The sequence below is a fragment of the Mustela lutreola genome, chromosome 2 (genome assembly GCF_030435805.1).
Source record: "Mustela lutreola isolate mMusLut2 chromosome 2, mMusLut2.pri, whole genome shotgun sequence".
NCBI lineage: Eukaryota > Metazoa > Chordata > Mammalia > Carnivora > Mustelidae > Mustela > Mustela lutreola.
The window spans coordinates 60146287-60162126 of NC_081291.1; the positions used below are offsets into that span (position 1 = coordinate 60146287).

Sequence of the window (15840 nt, forward strand, 5' to 3'; positions counted from 1 at the left end):
AAATATGTATTTTTAAAAGACCTACAGATATAATTTTAGTTTTCTTGTATTCAAATTGGGCTGTTGAACGTTTTCCTTAAAAGGTCAAAAATAAATATCGAGTAAAGCGCTGGTAGTAGACAGAGCTATGGGTGGGGGTCCCAGGCAGCTGGAGTGGGGGTTCCTTCCAGTGCAGTTGGGGATCGTGTATTCAGAAAACCTCACGGATGTCGACTCCATTCTGCCTAGTATTCCCACTCAGGAGATCATTCTTAAATCTGGCAGTGTACACATAATTGGCCAAAAGATGTTTGCCATTGCCTCGAAGCTAATGCTGGGGGTGTGTTCTTCTAGCACAAGGAGGTGGGCTGGGTGGGCGGTCATGCAGCTATCCATGACAACCACAGGAAGTTAGGAACTGAGAGAGGAGCTTCCCCATACAGAACGGGGAAGGGCTATAAATTGAACGAGGACATTTCCGAGGAGACCTAGAACACAGTAGCATTAAGTTCACTTTGCCTTTTTGTTTACACTCAAGTTTCTTTCTTCAAGGAATATATGTGAAAATAAGGGGAAAACAGTTCGTTTTAGGAAAGTGGGAGGTGCCGTTGCTGGCCAGCCCTGTGGGTTATGATGCTGGTCATGTGTGGCTGCCCCGCAGCCTTCTGGGAGGTGGTCCTGCACTGCCCCGGTCCCCGGCTCTGCTCTGCTCCTCACCACTCTGCTTGGTTTTTCAGGAGGTGCTTCCTGCAACTGGAGGGGCTGTCGGGCCTGAGGACATGCAGAGTGTGGGGAGCACCATTAACCTTCGGGACCTGCAGTGACCACGGCCCTTTGCCCCAGGGACCCAGGGGCCGCACCTCCAGCCTGTGGCCCTGAGACTCCGTTAGGTGGTCTTACAGGCCTGGGGGAGATCCCACTAGGTTTCTGCTCAGGAGGCTCGCTGAGCTCCTCAGAGACTTTTGGGCACGCTTCTCAAAAATGTTTTTTATATGTTTTATCAGGAACCAGTTTGGGGCAGTATTCATGGAAATCGCCTTATAGGAACATGAGGCAAGGCTTGCCCTCAGGGCCAAGCATATGCTTTTCCCAGACTTGGCTGCACACCGATGTCCCTTGTCCCATTTGAGCGAAGCCATGGAGCCCCTGCTGCATGAGAAGAAACTTAGGCAGGAGGTAGGGTGGAATACAGATTCCCTAGTCAGATAGGACTTCATCTGTGGTGAAAGCAGATGGGATCTTTCACCTTCCATGCTTCAGCATTTGGCCTGAGAAAGATCTAGAAACTCTTTCCCCTTTCTGAGAGCTAGCAGGCTGGTTCCCATCCCCTGGGGTGGTGGCTGTGCTTGGGCTGATTCTGTCAGCCCAAGGGGCAGAAGTGGTCCCGTTGTTACAGTGAAGCCAAATTCGAATCCCTGTTTTGGCAGAGCAGGTGGGGGAGTTCGTGTGAGGGGGAAGGAGATGGGGGTGAAGAGGGGCACACTGGGGCCCTGTTAGCGACCCCTCTGCATGGAGGCCAAATGTAAAGCTCCTAATCTGGAGATGTAAACTTTACGTTTTTCTGAATTCTGTATTTGGGTATTCATGTTTAATACTAATTTGTTCATGGTTTCTAAAGTCACGGTCTGAGTCCTGAACATGACGTGTGGGGCAGTGAGAACGTGTGTCTGCTTGTCCAGGCTGTACACGTGCATGTTCTGTGTGGCCGTGCATTTTTACGGAATGCAGTCTGTCTTGCACAGGAGGCGAGCCGATAACCTTGCACATATTTATTTGTTTGTTAGTGGGACTGTCCATGGGGTCACTCAGAAATGCTGTTTTTCGCCGTGTGCCTTTGAGGCTTATATTAATCCAAAAACTGTTTTGGTTCTTGAATTTGGAATTGTCCAAACTCTGCCTATTCTTTGTTTCTTCATTTCTTGAGTTTTTGGCCTTGGGCTTTGGGGAATGACCCCAGCATTTGGTGGGGAGTCCTATCTCTGTCCTCTTCCTCTGACGTGCTGTCTCTCCAGGTGCTTCTCCACCCAGGGAGAACTCGGGCCCTGTCAGAAATGGTTTTTACCCACAGAACTCTGTGCTGTGTCACAGACTAAAGTTTTGTCCGCCTGGCCTCTCAGCCTCCAAGTCAGCAGCAGCCCCCTCCCTCCATGAGGAGCCAGCCTGCCTGCCAGGGTCGTCTTGGGGGCTGGGTCGCCTAGTGGCTGCACTGCCCTGTCCTTCTGTTGGGAGGAAGGGCCGGGCCATGGGAATGCTCTCACTGGGCTGGGTGGTTGGAACATTCCCCAGAACATTCTCCCGGGAATGTCCACCACTGATAAGACTGATACTGGCTGTCAGTTTTTTGGGCACTGAGTTCTGTGGTGACCATGGGCCCAACTTCTAGTACAAATGAATAAAAATTTTTGTACAGTCATGTACTGATGGCGTTACTTGGCTTTACTTCACGGGAGTGTGTGTATAGTGTGGACGTCATGTTTTGTTTTCAGTCAGTAGAGAGAACCCTCTCACCCACCTAGCTTGTTGCCTCCTTTCTTGTCTCCGCATATCACACCTCAGTGTGGAACTGGCCTTCGTGTCTCAAAAGCAGCCACCTTACCTGAGGGCCAGATGAGCTCCTTCCTCAACAGTGGGCCTAGGGCTCAGGGATTAGAGGAGAGGGTACGGATGTCGGAACCAGCTTGCCTCCTTAAGCAGGCCATCAGGCCACCAAAGAGGGGGAGTTTATTTCACTTGAGTAAGGAAATGTACAGTGGGAGGCCTGGAGCGGCACGGGGACAGGGTGACAGCTGCCGCGGGCCCGCCCGCCCTGCCCCACTTCCTGCTGCTGTCCTTGCTGGGTTGGGCTGTGGACAGTGTGGCCAGCTGGTGCCAGGAGGCTAGGTGCAGAACAGCAGCTGCTCATCCTTGTCCTCCTCCGTCTGCACGTGCTCAGGCTCCTCCTTCACCTTGAGAGCTGGGGGCCGGGAGCGACTCACCAGTCTCCTGCCTCTCTGCAGAGCAAGTGGACTCTGTGAACTGTGCCCTGGAGGCCCCTTCACTGCACCCAAAGGCGCTGCCCAGGTCCTAAGCGTGCCTGGAAGCCAGGAAGCTGGGGCTGTGGGGTCCCAGGGACGTCCTGGCCTCCCCTATCAGCCCACAGGCTCGGGGCTGGAGCTGTCCCGAAATGACTTGGGAGTGAGCCTCCCCAGCCCAGAGCCTGTTCCCTGCGCTGCAGGCCCCTTGATGTGTGTGTGTGTTGGGGCGCACCTGCAAACACATGGGCAAGTACCTGGCTAAACAGAGAGAGCCCGCTTCCTTTGCTCCAGGGATTTAAGAGGAGACCCCAAAGTGTCTGCTGACTCTGTGTGACAGCATGGAAAGCACTACTCTGTTCAGAGAGCAGCCCCTGTCTGCTGGAGGCTGTATCTGGGCTTGGGCCTGCTTTAGGGAGCACCCCTCCTGCTCCCAGGGCCTGAAGAAAGTAACTGCTCTAGCCTTTGTCTGTGGGGCGGTCAGGGGAAATCCTAGTGATGGGGATGAGCTGGAGTGATGGGTTCTGGCTGGAGTGTTGGTGGTATGGTGGGACCCTATGGGGGCTGAGCTGCACCTGGGTAGGACTAGGAGGGTGCTAGCCAGGCCAGTCACCCCCCCAGGAGTGTGTGTGCAGGACGAAAGGCAGCCCCAGAAGGACTTGCAGGGGAAGATAGTCCCAAGGGGCACCAGGACTGGTGGGCCAGGAAGGGGACAGCCTGCTCTATCCTGGCCTTACTCGGATGACCCCATTTTTCTCCCAGCACCTCAGCAATTAGCTGCAGAACAGTGAGCCAGGCTTGGCTGTAGTTCCCCAGCTCCTCTCAGCCCCACAGTGCCTGGTCATGGGGCCCTTGCCCAGCAGTGACTGCCAGGGGCCACCCTGCCCACCTTCTTCTTGATCTCAGCCTGGGCCCGGGCCTGGGCCCGCTGCACACGCTCCTCCTGCAGCCGCTTCTGCATCATGACTTTCTCCTCCCGGAGTCTGGATGCAGGGGCAGCACAAGACAATTAAGAACTGGAGGCACTGTGGATGCTCCCAGATCTGCTTCCCAGCGCCTCACATGCAGCCTTCAGTCAGGCCCTGGCCCTCCCTCTAGGAGCACACTCCCCTCTTCTCTCCACCCTTCCCTGCCAGGCCTGGTTGGCCTCTGAAACTTGTTCTTGGGGGTTCCCGGCATAGGTCCATCTGCTAAGGACGGTGGGTCCGTGCTGCCTGCTTCTAGCATTCTGACACTGCCAAGTCTCCCTGCCTTCCCCTGCCACTAAACTGGGCTTCCTTGGCTTCCCCCCCAAGTCTGCATCTTCCCTCCCTGGGGCTCTGGCAATGCCGATCTCTTCCTCTCCCAATCCAGCAGGAAAGATGGCCATTGCTGTCCCTTGTCCTTGGGGTGAGGCCATGCTGTCCACACCCTCACTTTGGCTCTGGGCCCCCTGAGCCCACCTCTTCTCCCACTCCAGACTAAGTTAGGGGTCCTCTTTGGAAGACCTCTCAGCATGGAGCACCAAACTCCTGTCTCTCTTGGTTTGGGGGCTCTTTGAGGACGGGTCTGTATCCGACCTCTGTCCTCAGGGCCGGCCTGGGCCTGCCCAGAGCAGAAGCTGGGGTTTGGAGGGCATCGTGAGGGAGCTGGTCAGACCGCGTGGGACAGGGCAGGGGCAGGGACCTGGCTCTCACCGCATGCGACGCTCCTTCTCCTTGGCCTTCTCGGCCTGCTCTATCTTGATCTGGGGCACCCGCTCTAGGTTTTCCAGCAGCTCGTTCAGGTGGTGCTCGATGATGGTGAGCATCTGCACGGCGCCCAGGTTGGACTCCTGCTGGCTGCCGATGCATTGCTGGTACACGTCCAACACCTTGCGGTTCAGGCTTTCCAGCAGTTTGTCCTGCGAGGGGGGCGGGCCAGCAGAAGGGTGGCGTAGGCCTCTGCCCCCCCCCCCCTGCCACACAGCCCGCCACACCCAGTGCCCTTGCTGTGATGCAGCTGCCCTCCTGAGGTCAGCCAGACCCAGGACTCCAGCCATCACTGAGGTTCTACTCCAGCTGCCTCAGTGTGTCCATGGGGCCCAGTCCCCCCCTCGAGGGCTGTCTTCTGCCCCTGCACTGACCTCAACTCCCCACACGACCCTGGCCCATGAGAGCGACTTCCTGTGCTGCCTGTGGCAGATGAACTCCCCTCTCAGCCTGATCTTACATTTAGAAAGTAACACTCCCTACCACATGGACTGAGCGTGAGGACTGAGCAAGGAACAGCAGACAGGCAGGCTCAGGCCAGGAGTGGGGCCCAGCCAGCACCCAGGGAGTCTCTGGCAGGCCGCGGGTACACCAGCCTGCTTGTTGTGGCCTCCTGCGTACCTGCCCTGGGCTGGTACACGGTAGGTGTTCAACAGTAATTAGCGGGAATTAGGAAGCTGCGATTCTGCCTATGCCCCCAGTGCACTGTCAGGAAGGGTGCGCAGTGTGCCCTGGAACATTCTTGGCCCTCTATGCCCTCAGAATTCTCTCACTCTTTCAGGCTGGCTTGGGGGCATGCCTTCTTCCTCCTGGCAGGGTCACTTTCTGGACACTTTGTATTGAAGAAACAGATGTATTTGTTGAGTGAAAGAAGGAAGGAATGGAGGAAGTGTGCTGGGCAGCTGAATGGCCAAGGGGCATAAATACACAAGATGACTCCAGTTGGGGGACCAAGGGCCTTCTCTAGCCAGTGCCCCTCGATCAGCCCTGCAGAGCCTGGAAGGTGGTGAGGTCAGCACTGGGTGCTCCCAGATGTGCTCGTCAATGGATTGGGCCCCAGGGCTGTGGTCACCCACGCTCCCTCCACACTTGCTGCCCTCTGGCTGCTGATCGGGGGGCCTACCTCCTGAGCACCCTTGTACTTGCCGAAGTGGAAGACTCGGGCTTTGAGCTCCAGCTCAGCGGCAGTCTCCTCCTCCTTGGTGATGGACATCATCAGTGTGGTGACCCACTGCTTCAACTGGTTGACCTCCTTGTCCCTGGATTGGGGACCAGCAGGGCCCTGCCCACTCAGTGCAGCTCCAGGCACTCCACCTCTCTGAGCCTCATTGCCCCACTACTGTCCTGAGAGCTAAGGGGCCGTGACCGCAGAGTGCGTGCCCGGGGACCAGAGATGCTGCTGAGATGCAGGACTAAGATTTAAGATCTTTAACAATCAACACTATGAAAAAAATAAGTAACCGCTTTATTGAGGCATAATTCACATACCTATAAAATTCTTTTAAAATGTATAATTCAGGGGGCACCTGGGTGGCTCAGTTAAGCATTGGACTCTTGATTTCAGCTCAGGTCATGATCTCAGGGTCATATGATCAAGCCCTGCGTTGGGCTCCATGCCCAGTGACAAGTCTGCTTGAGATCCTCTCCCCTCCCTCTGGCTCTCCCCATGCTTGTGTGCTCTTTTTCTCTCTCAAATAAGTAAAATCTTTAAAAAAACAAAAACCAGTTCATTAGTTTTCAGGATATTTATACAATTGCACAACCATCGCCATCATCTCATTTCAGAGTATTTTCATCACCCAGAGGAACCCATTCCCCATTAGCAGCCACTCCCCGTCCTTTCCTTTCCCCCCAACTGTGTATCTGTTCTGGACATTTCATAAATGTGGAGCCATACAGTGGTGGCCTTTGTGTCTGGCTTCTTCATTCAGCAGAATGTTTTCAAGGTCTCTTCATGTTAACGGCATTGGTCAGAACTCCATTCTTTTGGAGGTTTATGTGACAGTTCCCTGTGTTGATGGACCATACTTTGTTGAGATGGACGTATGGTTGATCCTACCTTTTGACTCTTAGGAATTATGCCGCTGTGAACATTTGTAGACAGGTTTCTGTGAGGACATGTTTTTAATTCTCTTGGGCATATATTTATTTTTTAAAAAGATTTTATTTATTGGGCACCTGGGTGGCTCAGTGAGTTAAGCCTCTGCCTTCGGCTCAGGTCATGGTCTCAGGGTCCTGGGATCGAGCCCTGCATCAGGCTCTGCTCGGCGGAGAGCCTGCTTCCCCCTCTCCCTTTGCCTGCCTCTCTGCCTACGTGTGATCTCTCCCTTTCTCTGTCAAATAAATAAATAAGTAAATAAAAGATTTTATTTATTAGAGCTAGATAACACAAGCAGGGGGGAGGGACAAAAGGGAGAGAGAAACACTCCCCACTGAGCAGGGAGCCCAATGCGGGGCTTGATCCCAGGATCCTGGGATCATGACCTGAGCTGAAGGCAGATGCTTAACCAACTGAGCCACCCAGGCACCCTTGGGCATATATTTAGAAATAGAACTCCAAAAATCAATTTTTAAATGAAATAACAAACTTAATAAAATAAAAATCTGTGGCTCTTCCCCCATTTGTTGATAGAACTTACCGTTTTCCCAACCCTAAGCAAAGGCCTGTGAGCTGCTGCTCCTTTGCCCACTGTGGGTCCCATGGCCTGTCACATGCACCGGCACAGGCATGCAGGCCCCCCCCCCCCCCCGGAGCCCTCCAGGCTACACTCCCCTGACTTTGGGGTGGAGGGCTGAGAAGCCTGTGAGTTTGAGGGGGGCTGAGGTAGGTGGGCCAGAGGGACCACATGGAGCTCACACACAGCCCACCCCCCTCCGGTGCTGGTGGGGCTCATGCAGGTCACCTGGGATGACATCAGAGAGCATGTCCTGGGTGTCAGGATCAACTTTTTTCCAACCACACATGCCCATTGTAGGGGTAAGTATGTTTAAGGTCAGTGGTACTTGTCCCAAAATCTAGATACATGATTGCATTCAATTTTAACCTTTTTTTTTTTTTTTTTTTTTTTTTTAAATACTTCCTTCACTTCCATCCCCTTAACTGGTAAGTGTGATCCTACAGCTGGCACAGGGCTGCTATGTTTGCCCTCCTTTGCTATATGGATGCGGCGGTGGCGGCGGCGGGCTTTTTGTTGTTGTTCTCTTTCTTCTCAGGGTAACTGGGATAAAAAGATACCCTTTCCCTACTGGTTCTCTTTCGATGTAAAATTGTTGGGTTGCAATATTTTCTACTCAACTAGAGCTCGCCAGTTCATGGGAATGCAAAAGCATGGGGGACATACTGCTGAGCATTGCTCCTCAGGCTAGCTTGCATGTCACCTGCATGTTTGTCAGAAATGCAGGTTCTAGGGGGTTCCAGTGTACAAAGAGTCTAAGAAGCACTTCAGTGCTGGAAAAGTGACCTCGTCTCTTCAATACCTGGACTGCAGGGGGACAAGAAGCTGGAGAGGGAACCTATAGACCGAAAGGGATTTAATGACACAACAAATATTGAAGAGCATAATCTTACTTAGATTCTCATTCAAACAAAGTTTAAAAACTCCAATCATTTATGGATTATGAATATTTAATATTAAGGATTACTGGTTTTTCTAAATGTGATGATCATATGGTGATTATGTTAAAGAATCCATATCTTTTTAGAGATATCGACTGGCATATTTACAGATGACATGATACATGCCTTTGCTCTGAAATAATATGGGCGGTGGAGAAGTTGGTGGAATCTAGGTAAAAGGATATTAGCTATGAGTTGATCACTGCTGAAGCTAGCGATGGGACCCTGGGGACTCATGATACTATTCTATGTTTATAGATTTATACGTATGAAATTTTCTTAAAGCTGTTGGACTGAATTGCAGAAGTTATAAAAAGTTTTTGAAAGGTAACAAGATGATCTCTTAATAAATGCCTGGGGACATATAGCCAGAAAGCTTAGTATTAAAAAATATATAAATAAATAAAAAGCAAACACCACCAAATAGGAATAAAGTTCATTCAAAAGACCAAGCAAAAGAGAAGGAGTTACCATATTCCTGCAGAAATAGCAGGAAAAAGAACAAAAATTAAAAATTTTGAAATAGAGAAAGATGGCAGAGTAGGAGCACCATAAATCTGTCTCCCCACCAGACAGTGATTGCAGAACCTATCTTATATAGCCATCTTGGAACTCTGGAGTCTATTGAAAGCTTGCAACTTCCGGGGAAAGGCTTGGACAGTAATTGTGGTTAATTTCCCTCCATTTCAGCTCTAAGCATAGTAACACTTGCCCAGCCATCACTCCCAGCCATGTGGTAGGCAGCTGTTCAGGTTTTCTGGAGCAACTAGCACACAGCCTGTTGGAGCTAGGGTGGGCAAAAAAGGACCTTGTCCTCCAAAATGTTGGGGAACTGTGCCCTGATCCCTGATTGGTGCTTCTGACCACAGAGGTACAGACAAATAGGCAGGCAGCCCTTGTTTCAAGCAACCCCGTAATCCCCCACTTGACTTTCAGGGGATTTAAAGGGCCAATGCTTTTTCCTTTCTCCATTTTTTACTTTTTCCCCCTTGGAGAGCCAGATCTTAAAGACTGAGGACATGCAAAAACAACAGCATATATGGAAAAAATTAGAAAGTGACCCTGCATGCCCAGGGAAAGTCTCAGAAAAGACCTACATTTACACTTGCAGGAGGAGTCTCAACATAGAGACAACCCACAAATTTCTTATTAAAAAAAAAAAAAAACCACAATGGAGCAGGGAAATTAAAAATTCACTAGAGGTATTTAAAGGCTTATCTGAGCAGGGAGAAGAAAGAATTAGTGATCTTGAAGATAGGACAATGGAAACTATCAAGGCTGAGGAACAGAAAGAAAAAGATTGAAAAAAGCAAACAGACCCTGACAAACCAGTGGGACGCCATCAAGAGGATCAATATATGCACCATAGGAGTCCCAGAAAGGAAAGAGAAAAGGGGGCAGGGAGATGATTCGAAGAAAAATAGATGAAAATTCTAAAATTAATGAAAGGCATGAATATAAGCATCCAAGAAGCTCAAGGAGCTCCAAGTAAAAGGAAATAGAAGAGCCCCACACTGAGACATTACTATAATCAAACTATTACAGGATAACCAAAAGCCAAAGCCAGAAAACTTTGAAAGCTGCAAAAGAGAAGCAAATCATTTTACACAGAGGATCTTCAATATGATTATCAGCAGATTTCTCATTAGAAACTTTGGTGGTCGGAAGGCTGATATAGTTGAAGTGCTCGGAGGGGAAGAAAAACCTGTTAGCCAAGGATTCTGTATCTGGCAAAACTGTCCTTTAAAAGTGAGGGAGAAGCTAAGAGATTCCCCAATGAACAAAAACGAAGGAGTTCATCCCCATGAGACCTGCCCTGCCAGAAATGCTCAGGGAAGTGCTGCACAGTGAAACGAAATCAAGACAGTAAATTAAAGCCCTATGACAGACTAATAATCTCAATAAAGGTATAATGTTGGCAATTTTAAAAGCTAGCAGAAATGTAACACTGGTTTGTAATTAGAGCAAGGGAAGGAAAAGAGCAAGGGTAGCAATACTAGTTTGTAACTGTTTTCTACATGATTTTGGAGACTAATACATTTAAAATAATTTTTAGTTTATGTTTTAGAGCACACAATGTATGGAAACAAGGTTGTGACATCCGCAACCAAAAAGATGATGATGGAACTGTAAGGGAGTAGAGTTTCTGTATGTTAGAAATTAAGGTGGTATAGATTCAAATTTGAGTGTTAACAACCCTGGATATTAAATATAATCCTCATGGTAGCCACAAAGAAAACAGCTATAGGATATACACAAAAGGGAAAGAGAAAGGAATTTAGATATTTCACCACAACCAGCTAAACACAAAGAAAACAGTATTGCAGGATATGAGGGGCAAAAACTATAAGGCATATAGTAGACAAAAAGTACAATGACGGAAATCCCACCATATCATTAATTACTTTAAATGTAAGTGGGCTAAATTTTCCAATCAAAAGACAGACTGGCAGAATGGATAACAGATGATTCAACTATATGCTGTCTGCAAGAGCCTCACTTGAGACCCAAAGACACAAAAGTGTTGAAAATGAAAGGATGGGAAAAGATATTCCATGCAAATAGTAACCAAAAGAGAGAGCAAGGGTAGCAATACTAGGATCAGACAGAAAAATTCATCAGAGACAAAGAAGGACCTTATATATTAATAAATGTCTAATACAATAAGAAAATATAACAATAATAAGTATTTATGCACTGAATGACAGAATACCAAAATATTTGAAGCTGAAATTTACAGATGGAAGGGAAAACTAATTCTATAATAATAGTTAGAGACTTCATTACCTACCTTGCAATAGTGAACGAGTAAGCAATTAGGAAAAAGAAGACTTAAGCATTGCAATACACCAACTAGGTTTAACAGACATACACAGAAAACTCTACCCAACAACAGAAGCATATACTCTCAAGGGCAAATGGGGCATTTTTCAGGCTGTCTCAAATATTAGGGCCACAAACTAAGTCTCAATAGATCTTTAAAAAGATAGATATTATACAGACTTCTCTGTCAACAACTGGATGAAGTTAGAAATTGTTAACAAAAGCAAAACTAGAAAATTTCACAAATTTCTAGAAATTAAAAAACACATTTTAAAACAACATGTGGACCAAAAAAGAAATCATAAGGGAAATTAGAAAAAAATAGAGATGAAGAAACCTGAGAACACAACAGAGCAAAACTTGTGGGATGCACAGCAAAATTTATGGTGCTAAAGGGAGTATTTACGATGGCAAAACTTATATTTTAAAAAGAGTTAAACTAACAACCCAACTTTACAACTTAAGGAATTTCTAGTTAAAGAAGAAAAAATTCAACCTGAAGCTAGTAGAAGGAAATAATTAGTAAAAAATTAGAGAAAAGCAAAAAATTTAAAAAATTAGAGAATAGAAAAACAATGAGTTTTTCAAAAAGAAAATGACAAAAATGACAAACCCTTAGCTTGCTTGACTAAGGAAAATAACTGAAGTTACTAAAATGAGAATGAAAGTGGGAATATCACTACTGATCCTACAGAAATAAGGAGGATTAGGAGAGAGCACTATCAGCTGTGTGCCTCCAATCTGGACAACTTGGATAAAACTGACAAATTTCTAGAAACACAAAATCTACCAAGACTTAATCATGTAGGGGTATCTGAGTGGCTCAGTCGGTTAAGCGTCTGTCTTTGGCTCAGGTCATGATTCCGGGGTCCTGGGATCAAGCCTCATATCAGGCTCCCTGCCCAGTGGAGAGTCTGTGTTTCTCTCTCCTGCAACTGTCCTTCCCCCAAGTTCGTGCACTCTCTCTCTCTCTCACTTGCTTTCCCTCAATAAATAAATAAAATCTTAAAAAAAAAAAAAAGGATTAAATCATGTAGAAATAGAAAATCTGAATAGGCCTATAACCAGTAAGAAGATTGAATCAGTAATCAAAAATCTAATACCGGGGCACCTGAGTGGCTCTGTGGGTTAAAGCCTCTGCCTTTGGCTCAGGTCATGATCCCAGGGTCCTGGAATCGAGCCCCACATCAGGCTCTCTGCTCGGCGGGGAGCCTGCTTCCTCCTCTCTTTCCCCCTGCCTCTCTGCCTTCTTGTGATCTCTGCCTGTCAAATAAAATCTTAAAAAAAAAAAAAAATAGGGAGACGGAAACAGCCTCCATATAATAAAAGCCGTATCTGAAAAGCCCACAGCAAACATCATACTGAGTGGTGAAAGTCTGGAGGATTTTCCTCTAAGATCAGAGGGTAAGGATGCCTGCATTCACCACTTCTACTCAACATAGTACTGGAAGTTCCATTCAGAGTGATGAAGCAAGAAAAAGAAAGAAAATCATTCAAGTTGGAAAAGAAGTAAAATGAGTTCTTTGCAGATGATATCATCTTCTATGAAGAAAACCCTAAAGACTCCACAACAAAGCTATTAGAATTAAATGAATTCAGCAAAGTAGCAGGAAACAAAGTCAACAAAGTCAATGAAATGCAGTTCTATATACAAATAATGAACACTTTTGAAAAGGAAAACAAAAACCGTCTCATTTACAATAGCATCCAAACAATTCCACTTGCAATAGCATCCCAAAGTTAAAAACAGAAATACTGTATGCCCTGGCAATTGTGCTTTTGGGAATATACCAAGAAGAATTGAAAACAGAGCCTTGCAGAAGAACACCCATGTTGACAGCAGCATTATTCATAGTTGCTAAAATGTGGAAGCCACCAAGTGAACATGATGGATGTATGGAGAAACAATGTCTAGACATAAAAGGAGTATTATTTAACCTTAAAAAGGAAGGAAACTCTGACACATGCTACCCCATGAATGAAACTTGAAGGCATTAAGTGAAATAAGCCAGTTACAAAAAGTCAAATATTGTATGATCCTACTACTAGGAGGTACTCAGAGTAGTCAACACCAGGAGAATGGAGAGATATTAGTAACAGGGATAGAGTTTCAGTTTTACAAGATGAAAAGAGCAGAGAGTTGGACAGTGGGGTTGGCTGCACAATGTAAAGGTACTTCATACCACTGAACCAGACACTTGCAAGTGGTTAAGATGGTAAATTTTGTGTTATGTGGATTTTATCACATTGAAAAAGGAAAAGAAATAGAGACCCCCTTTGCCTCCACAAACTCAAGAGCAGTGCTCTGCTAGACCCTGCCCAGCATTTAGCATCCTGGAGGAAACAGGTGACACATACTTAGTTCTGGTTCCTATATGGGTACCTGGGCTTTTAATTTTATTTTACTTTTTTTGAGGTGGGGTGGGGCAGAGGAGGAATGAGAGAGAGAGGGAGAGAGAGAACATCTTAAGCAGACTCCATGCCCAGACTTGGGGCTCAATCTCATAACTCTGAGATCATGACCTGACCCCAAATCAAGAGTTGGACACTTACCCGAGCTAGCCACCCAGGCACCCCCTGAGTGCCTGGCTTTTTGTTCATTTTCATTGTCTGCTTTGATACTGTGGCTTGTTCTGCTCACTCTTAAACCCTGTAGGAGGTGTGTAGTGTGAGCCCGTCTCCCTGCATGTGGGCCTGGTCTTTGCTTCAGCACAGGGAAACCTTCACCCGTCACTACACTAGCTTTTGCTCCTCCATTCCGTGTGCAGCCATGTCCTGGAATTCCTTCCACATGTGCCCTGCACATGGCCTCCTGGGGTCCTATCGCTTCATCTCCTTATCCTTTCCCTTAAAGTTCTCGGAGCTGTCCCCAGCTTAACATGGTTCCCCTTGCCCACTTGATGGCAGGCTGCATCCAGTCCTCATTGTGGTCTTGACCTCCTGTGGGCTTGTCTGCACCCAGATCTGCCTCTCTAGCAGCAGGGGTGCAGCTTCTTGGGAGGAATTAAGATGTCTGTCCCAATTCTTCAGGATCTACATTTACTTCAATTTCTCACACACATCCCTTAATGAATGTTTCTTCTCATGTTTATGGTGACATTTTCCTGTTTGTGTGTCCTTTGAGCTGCACATAGGTGCAAGTTCAATAACAGGGACTTCAGAGGAGTTGTGCCATTTTGATCATGCGTCCAGATGGAACCTGGGCTGGAGGCGGAGATGCAGGCTGCATTTCCTCTGAGCCATGGAACTCATGTCTGAGGGGCAGCCTTGGTTGCAGGTGTCTAGCATGGCTACCAAGACTTAGCCCACACAAGGTCTCACCTTAGCCTGAGGTCAGCATTGGAATGTGCTTTCTGGAGCTCGTGGTCCCTTCCGTGTGGCTTGCCTTGCTCTCTGGGCTCTGGCTGTTGCAAGACCAATCCTCATTTCCACCCCTGGCTCACTGCAGGAACAGAGAGTCTGAGTTGCTTCCTGTTCCTTTTCCAACTAACTGGCTGGGTTGGGTTTTCCTGGAGGAAGTTTTGCATGGTTTCCAGGAAGGGATTCAGGCTTAATTTCTCTTTTCTGTTCTTTTGGTCAATGTGGCAGAATCTGGGAAGTGTTGGGTTGGGCTTCTCTGCTCATTCTTCTCCTGGGTCCCGTCACCTCTCTGGCTGCTGGAAGTGCCAAGCTGATGCTGGTGTTCAGGCTCTGCAGCTTACTGCAGGCTGTCCTGAGGTCCTTGTGCTCCCTTCTGTATCCAGGGGTCCATCTTCCTGGGCTGGCTCCCCTTGGTCCTCAACTGGAGGAACTGTGGAGTGAGCATCTCAAACAGATCACAGCAAGGCAGGCAGAAAATGGGGCTAGGACCCAGTGTAGAAAATTCAAGGAAGTGCTCACCCTTGGGGTCACACATGCACCTCTCTAAATATTGTGCCCTGGGTGTCTCACCCACTTCACACCAGTCGTCTCTGGCCAAGAATGAATGATGCTGTTCTCTCCACCAGGGAGGGAGGACATGGCTCGTCCTACAGCCCTTATGCACCCAGTCAATGCAAGGCAAGTGACAAAGTTAGCCTTCAATAATACTGTTATTGAGATTTAATTTACATATCACAACATGCACCCGTTCTGTGTAGCATTTGATGAGATTTGACAAACTTATACACTGATGTAAGGACTAACATGATCAGGACAGTGATCATTTCCATCACCCCAACATTTCTTCATGCCCTTTTGTATGAACTCCCCCCACCTTCCCCAGGCACAGGCACCCAATCGGCTGATGTCTCCATTTTTTTTTCCCTTATGAGCAAACCTCTAAAATGACCCTTAGTGACACCTGCCTCCTCAAAGGTATTCACACCCTGGAATGTGGGCTGAGCCCAGCGGCTTGCTTCTAACCCATGTGGAATGGGATGTCGCTTCTGTGATTAGTTTACATAAGATCATGACTTCCATCTTGCTAGCAGACTCACTCTGTTGGCTTTTTGGCTTGTACACTTTGAAGCAGCAAGCTGCTGTATCAGAGAGCCCATGTGGCAAGAGACTGAGGATAGGCTCTGGCCTACAGCCAGCAAGGAATCAGATCCTGCCAGCAGCCCGTGAATGAGCTGGAGTGTGGCTCCTTCCCCAAGTGCAGTCTTGGAATGACCGCAGCCCAGCTGCCACCTGGGCAGCAATCCATGAGAGGCTCCGGAGC

The 15840-nt window shown here is 47.8% G+C and overlaps 2 protein-coding genes across 13 annotated transcripts in view; one reads left to right on the plus strand and one right to left on the minus strand.

Annotated features, from left to right (window-relative positions):
- ZXDC (ZXD family zinc finger C) overlaps positions 1–15840 on the plus strand; it is a 96068-nt gene that overhangs the window by 36096 nt on the left and 44132 nt on the right. For 5 of the 8 annotated variants that reach the window (XM_059161942.1, XM_059161944.1, XM_059161946.1 and 2 more), the window contains one exon: positions 717–2396. The exons of the other annotated variants lie outside the window; for them this stretch is intronic. In XM_059161942.1, coding sequence (XP_059017925.1) covers positions 717–754 — 38 coding nt within the window. In that variant the 3' untranslated portion in view covers positions 755–2396. Of the gene's footprint in view, positions 1–716; positions 2397–15840 lie in introns of those variants that run through there. 8 annotated transcript variants of the gene reach the window in all.
- CFAP100 (cilia and flagella associated protein 100) overlaps positions 2459–15840 on the minus strand; it is a 49615-nt gene continuing 36233 nt past the window's right edge. For all 5 annotated transcript variants that reach the window (XM_059161956.1, XM_059161958.1, XM_059161957.1 and 2 more), the window contains 4 exons: positions 5844–5979; positions 4667–4872; positions 3880–3973; positions 2459–2969 (listed from right to left, as the gene is read on the minus strand). In XM_059161956.1, the coding sequence (XP_059017939.1) occupies positions 2856–2969; positions 3880–3973; positions 4667–4872; positions 5844–5979 (550 nt within the window). In that variant the 3' untranslated portion in view covers positions 2459–2855. The remainder of the gene's footprint in view (positions 2970–3879; positions 3974–4666; positions 4873–5843; positions 5980–15840) is intronic.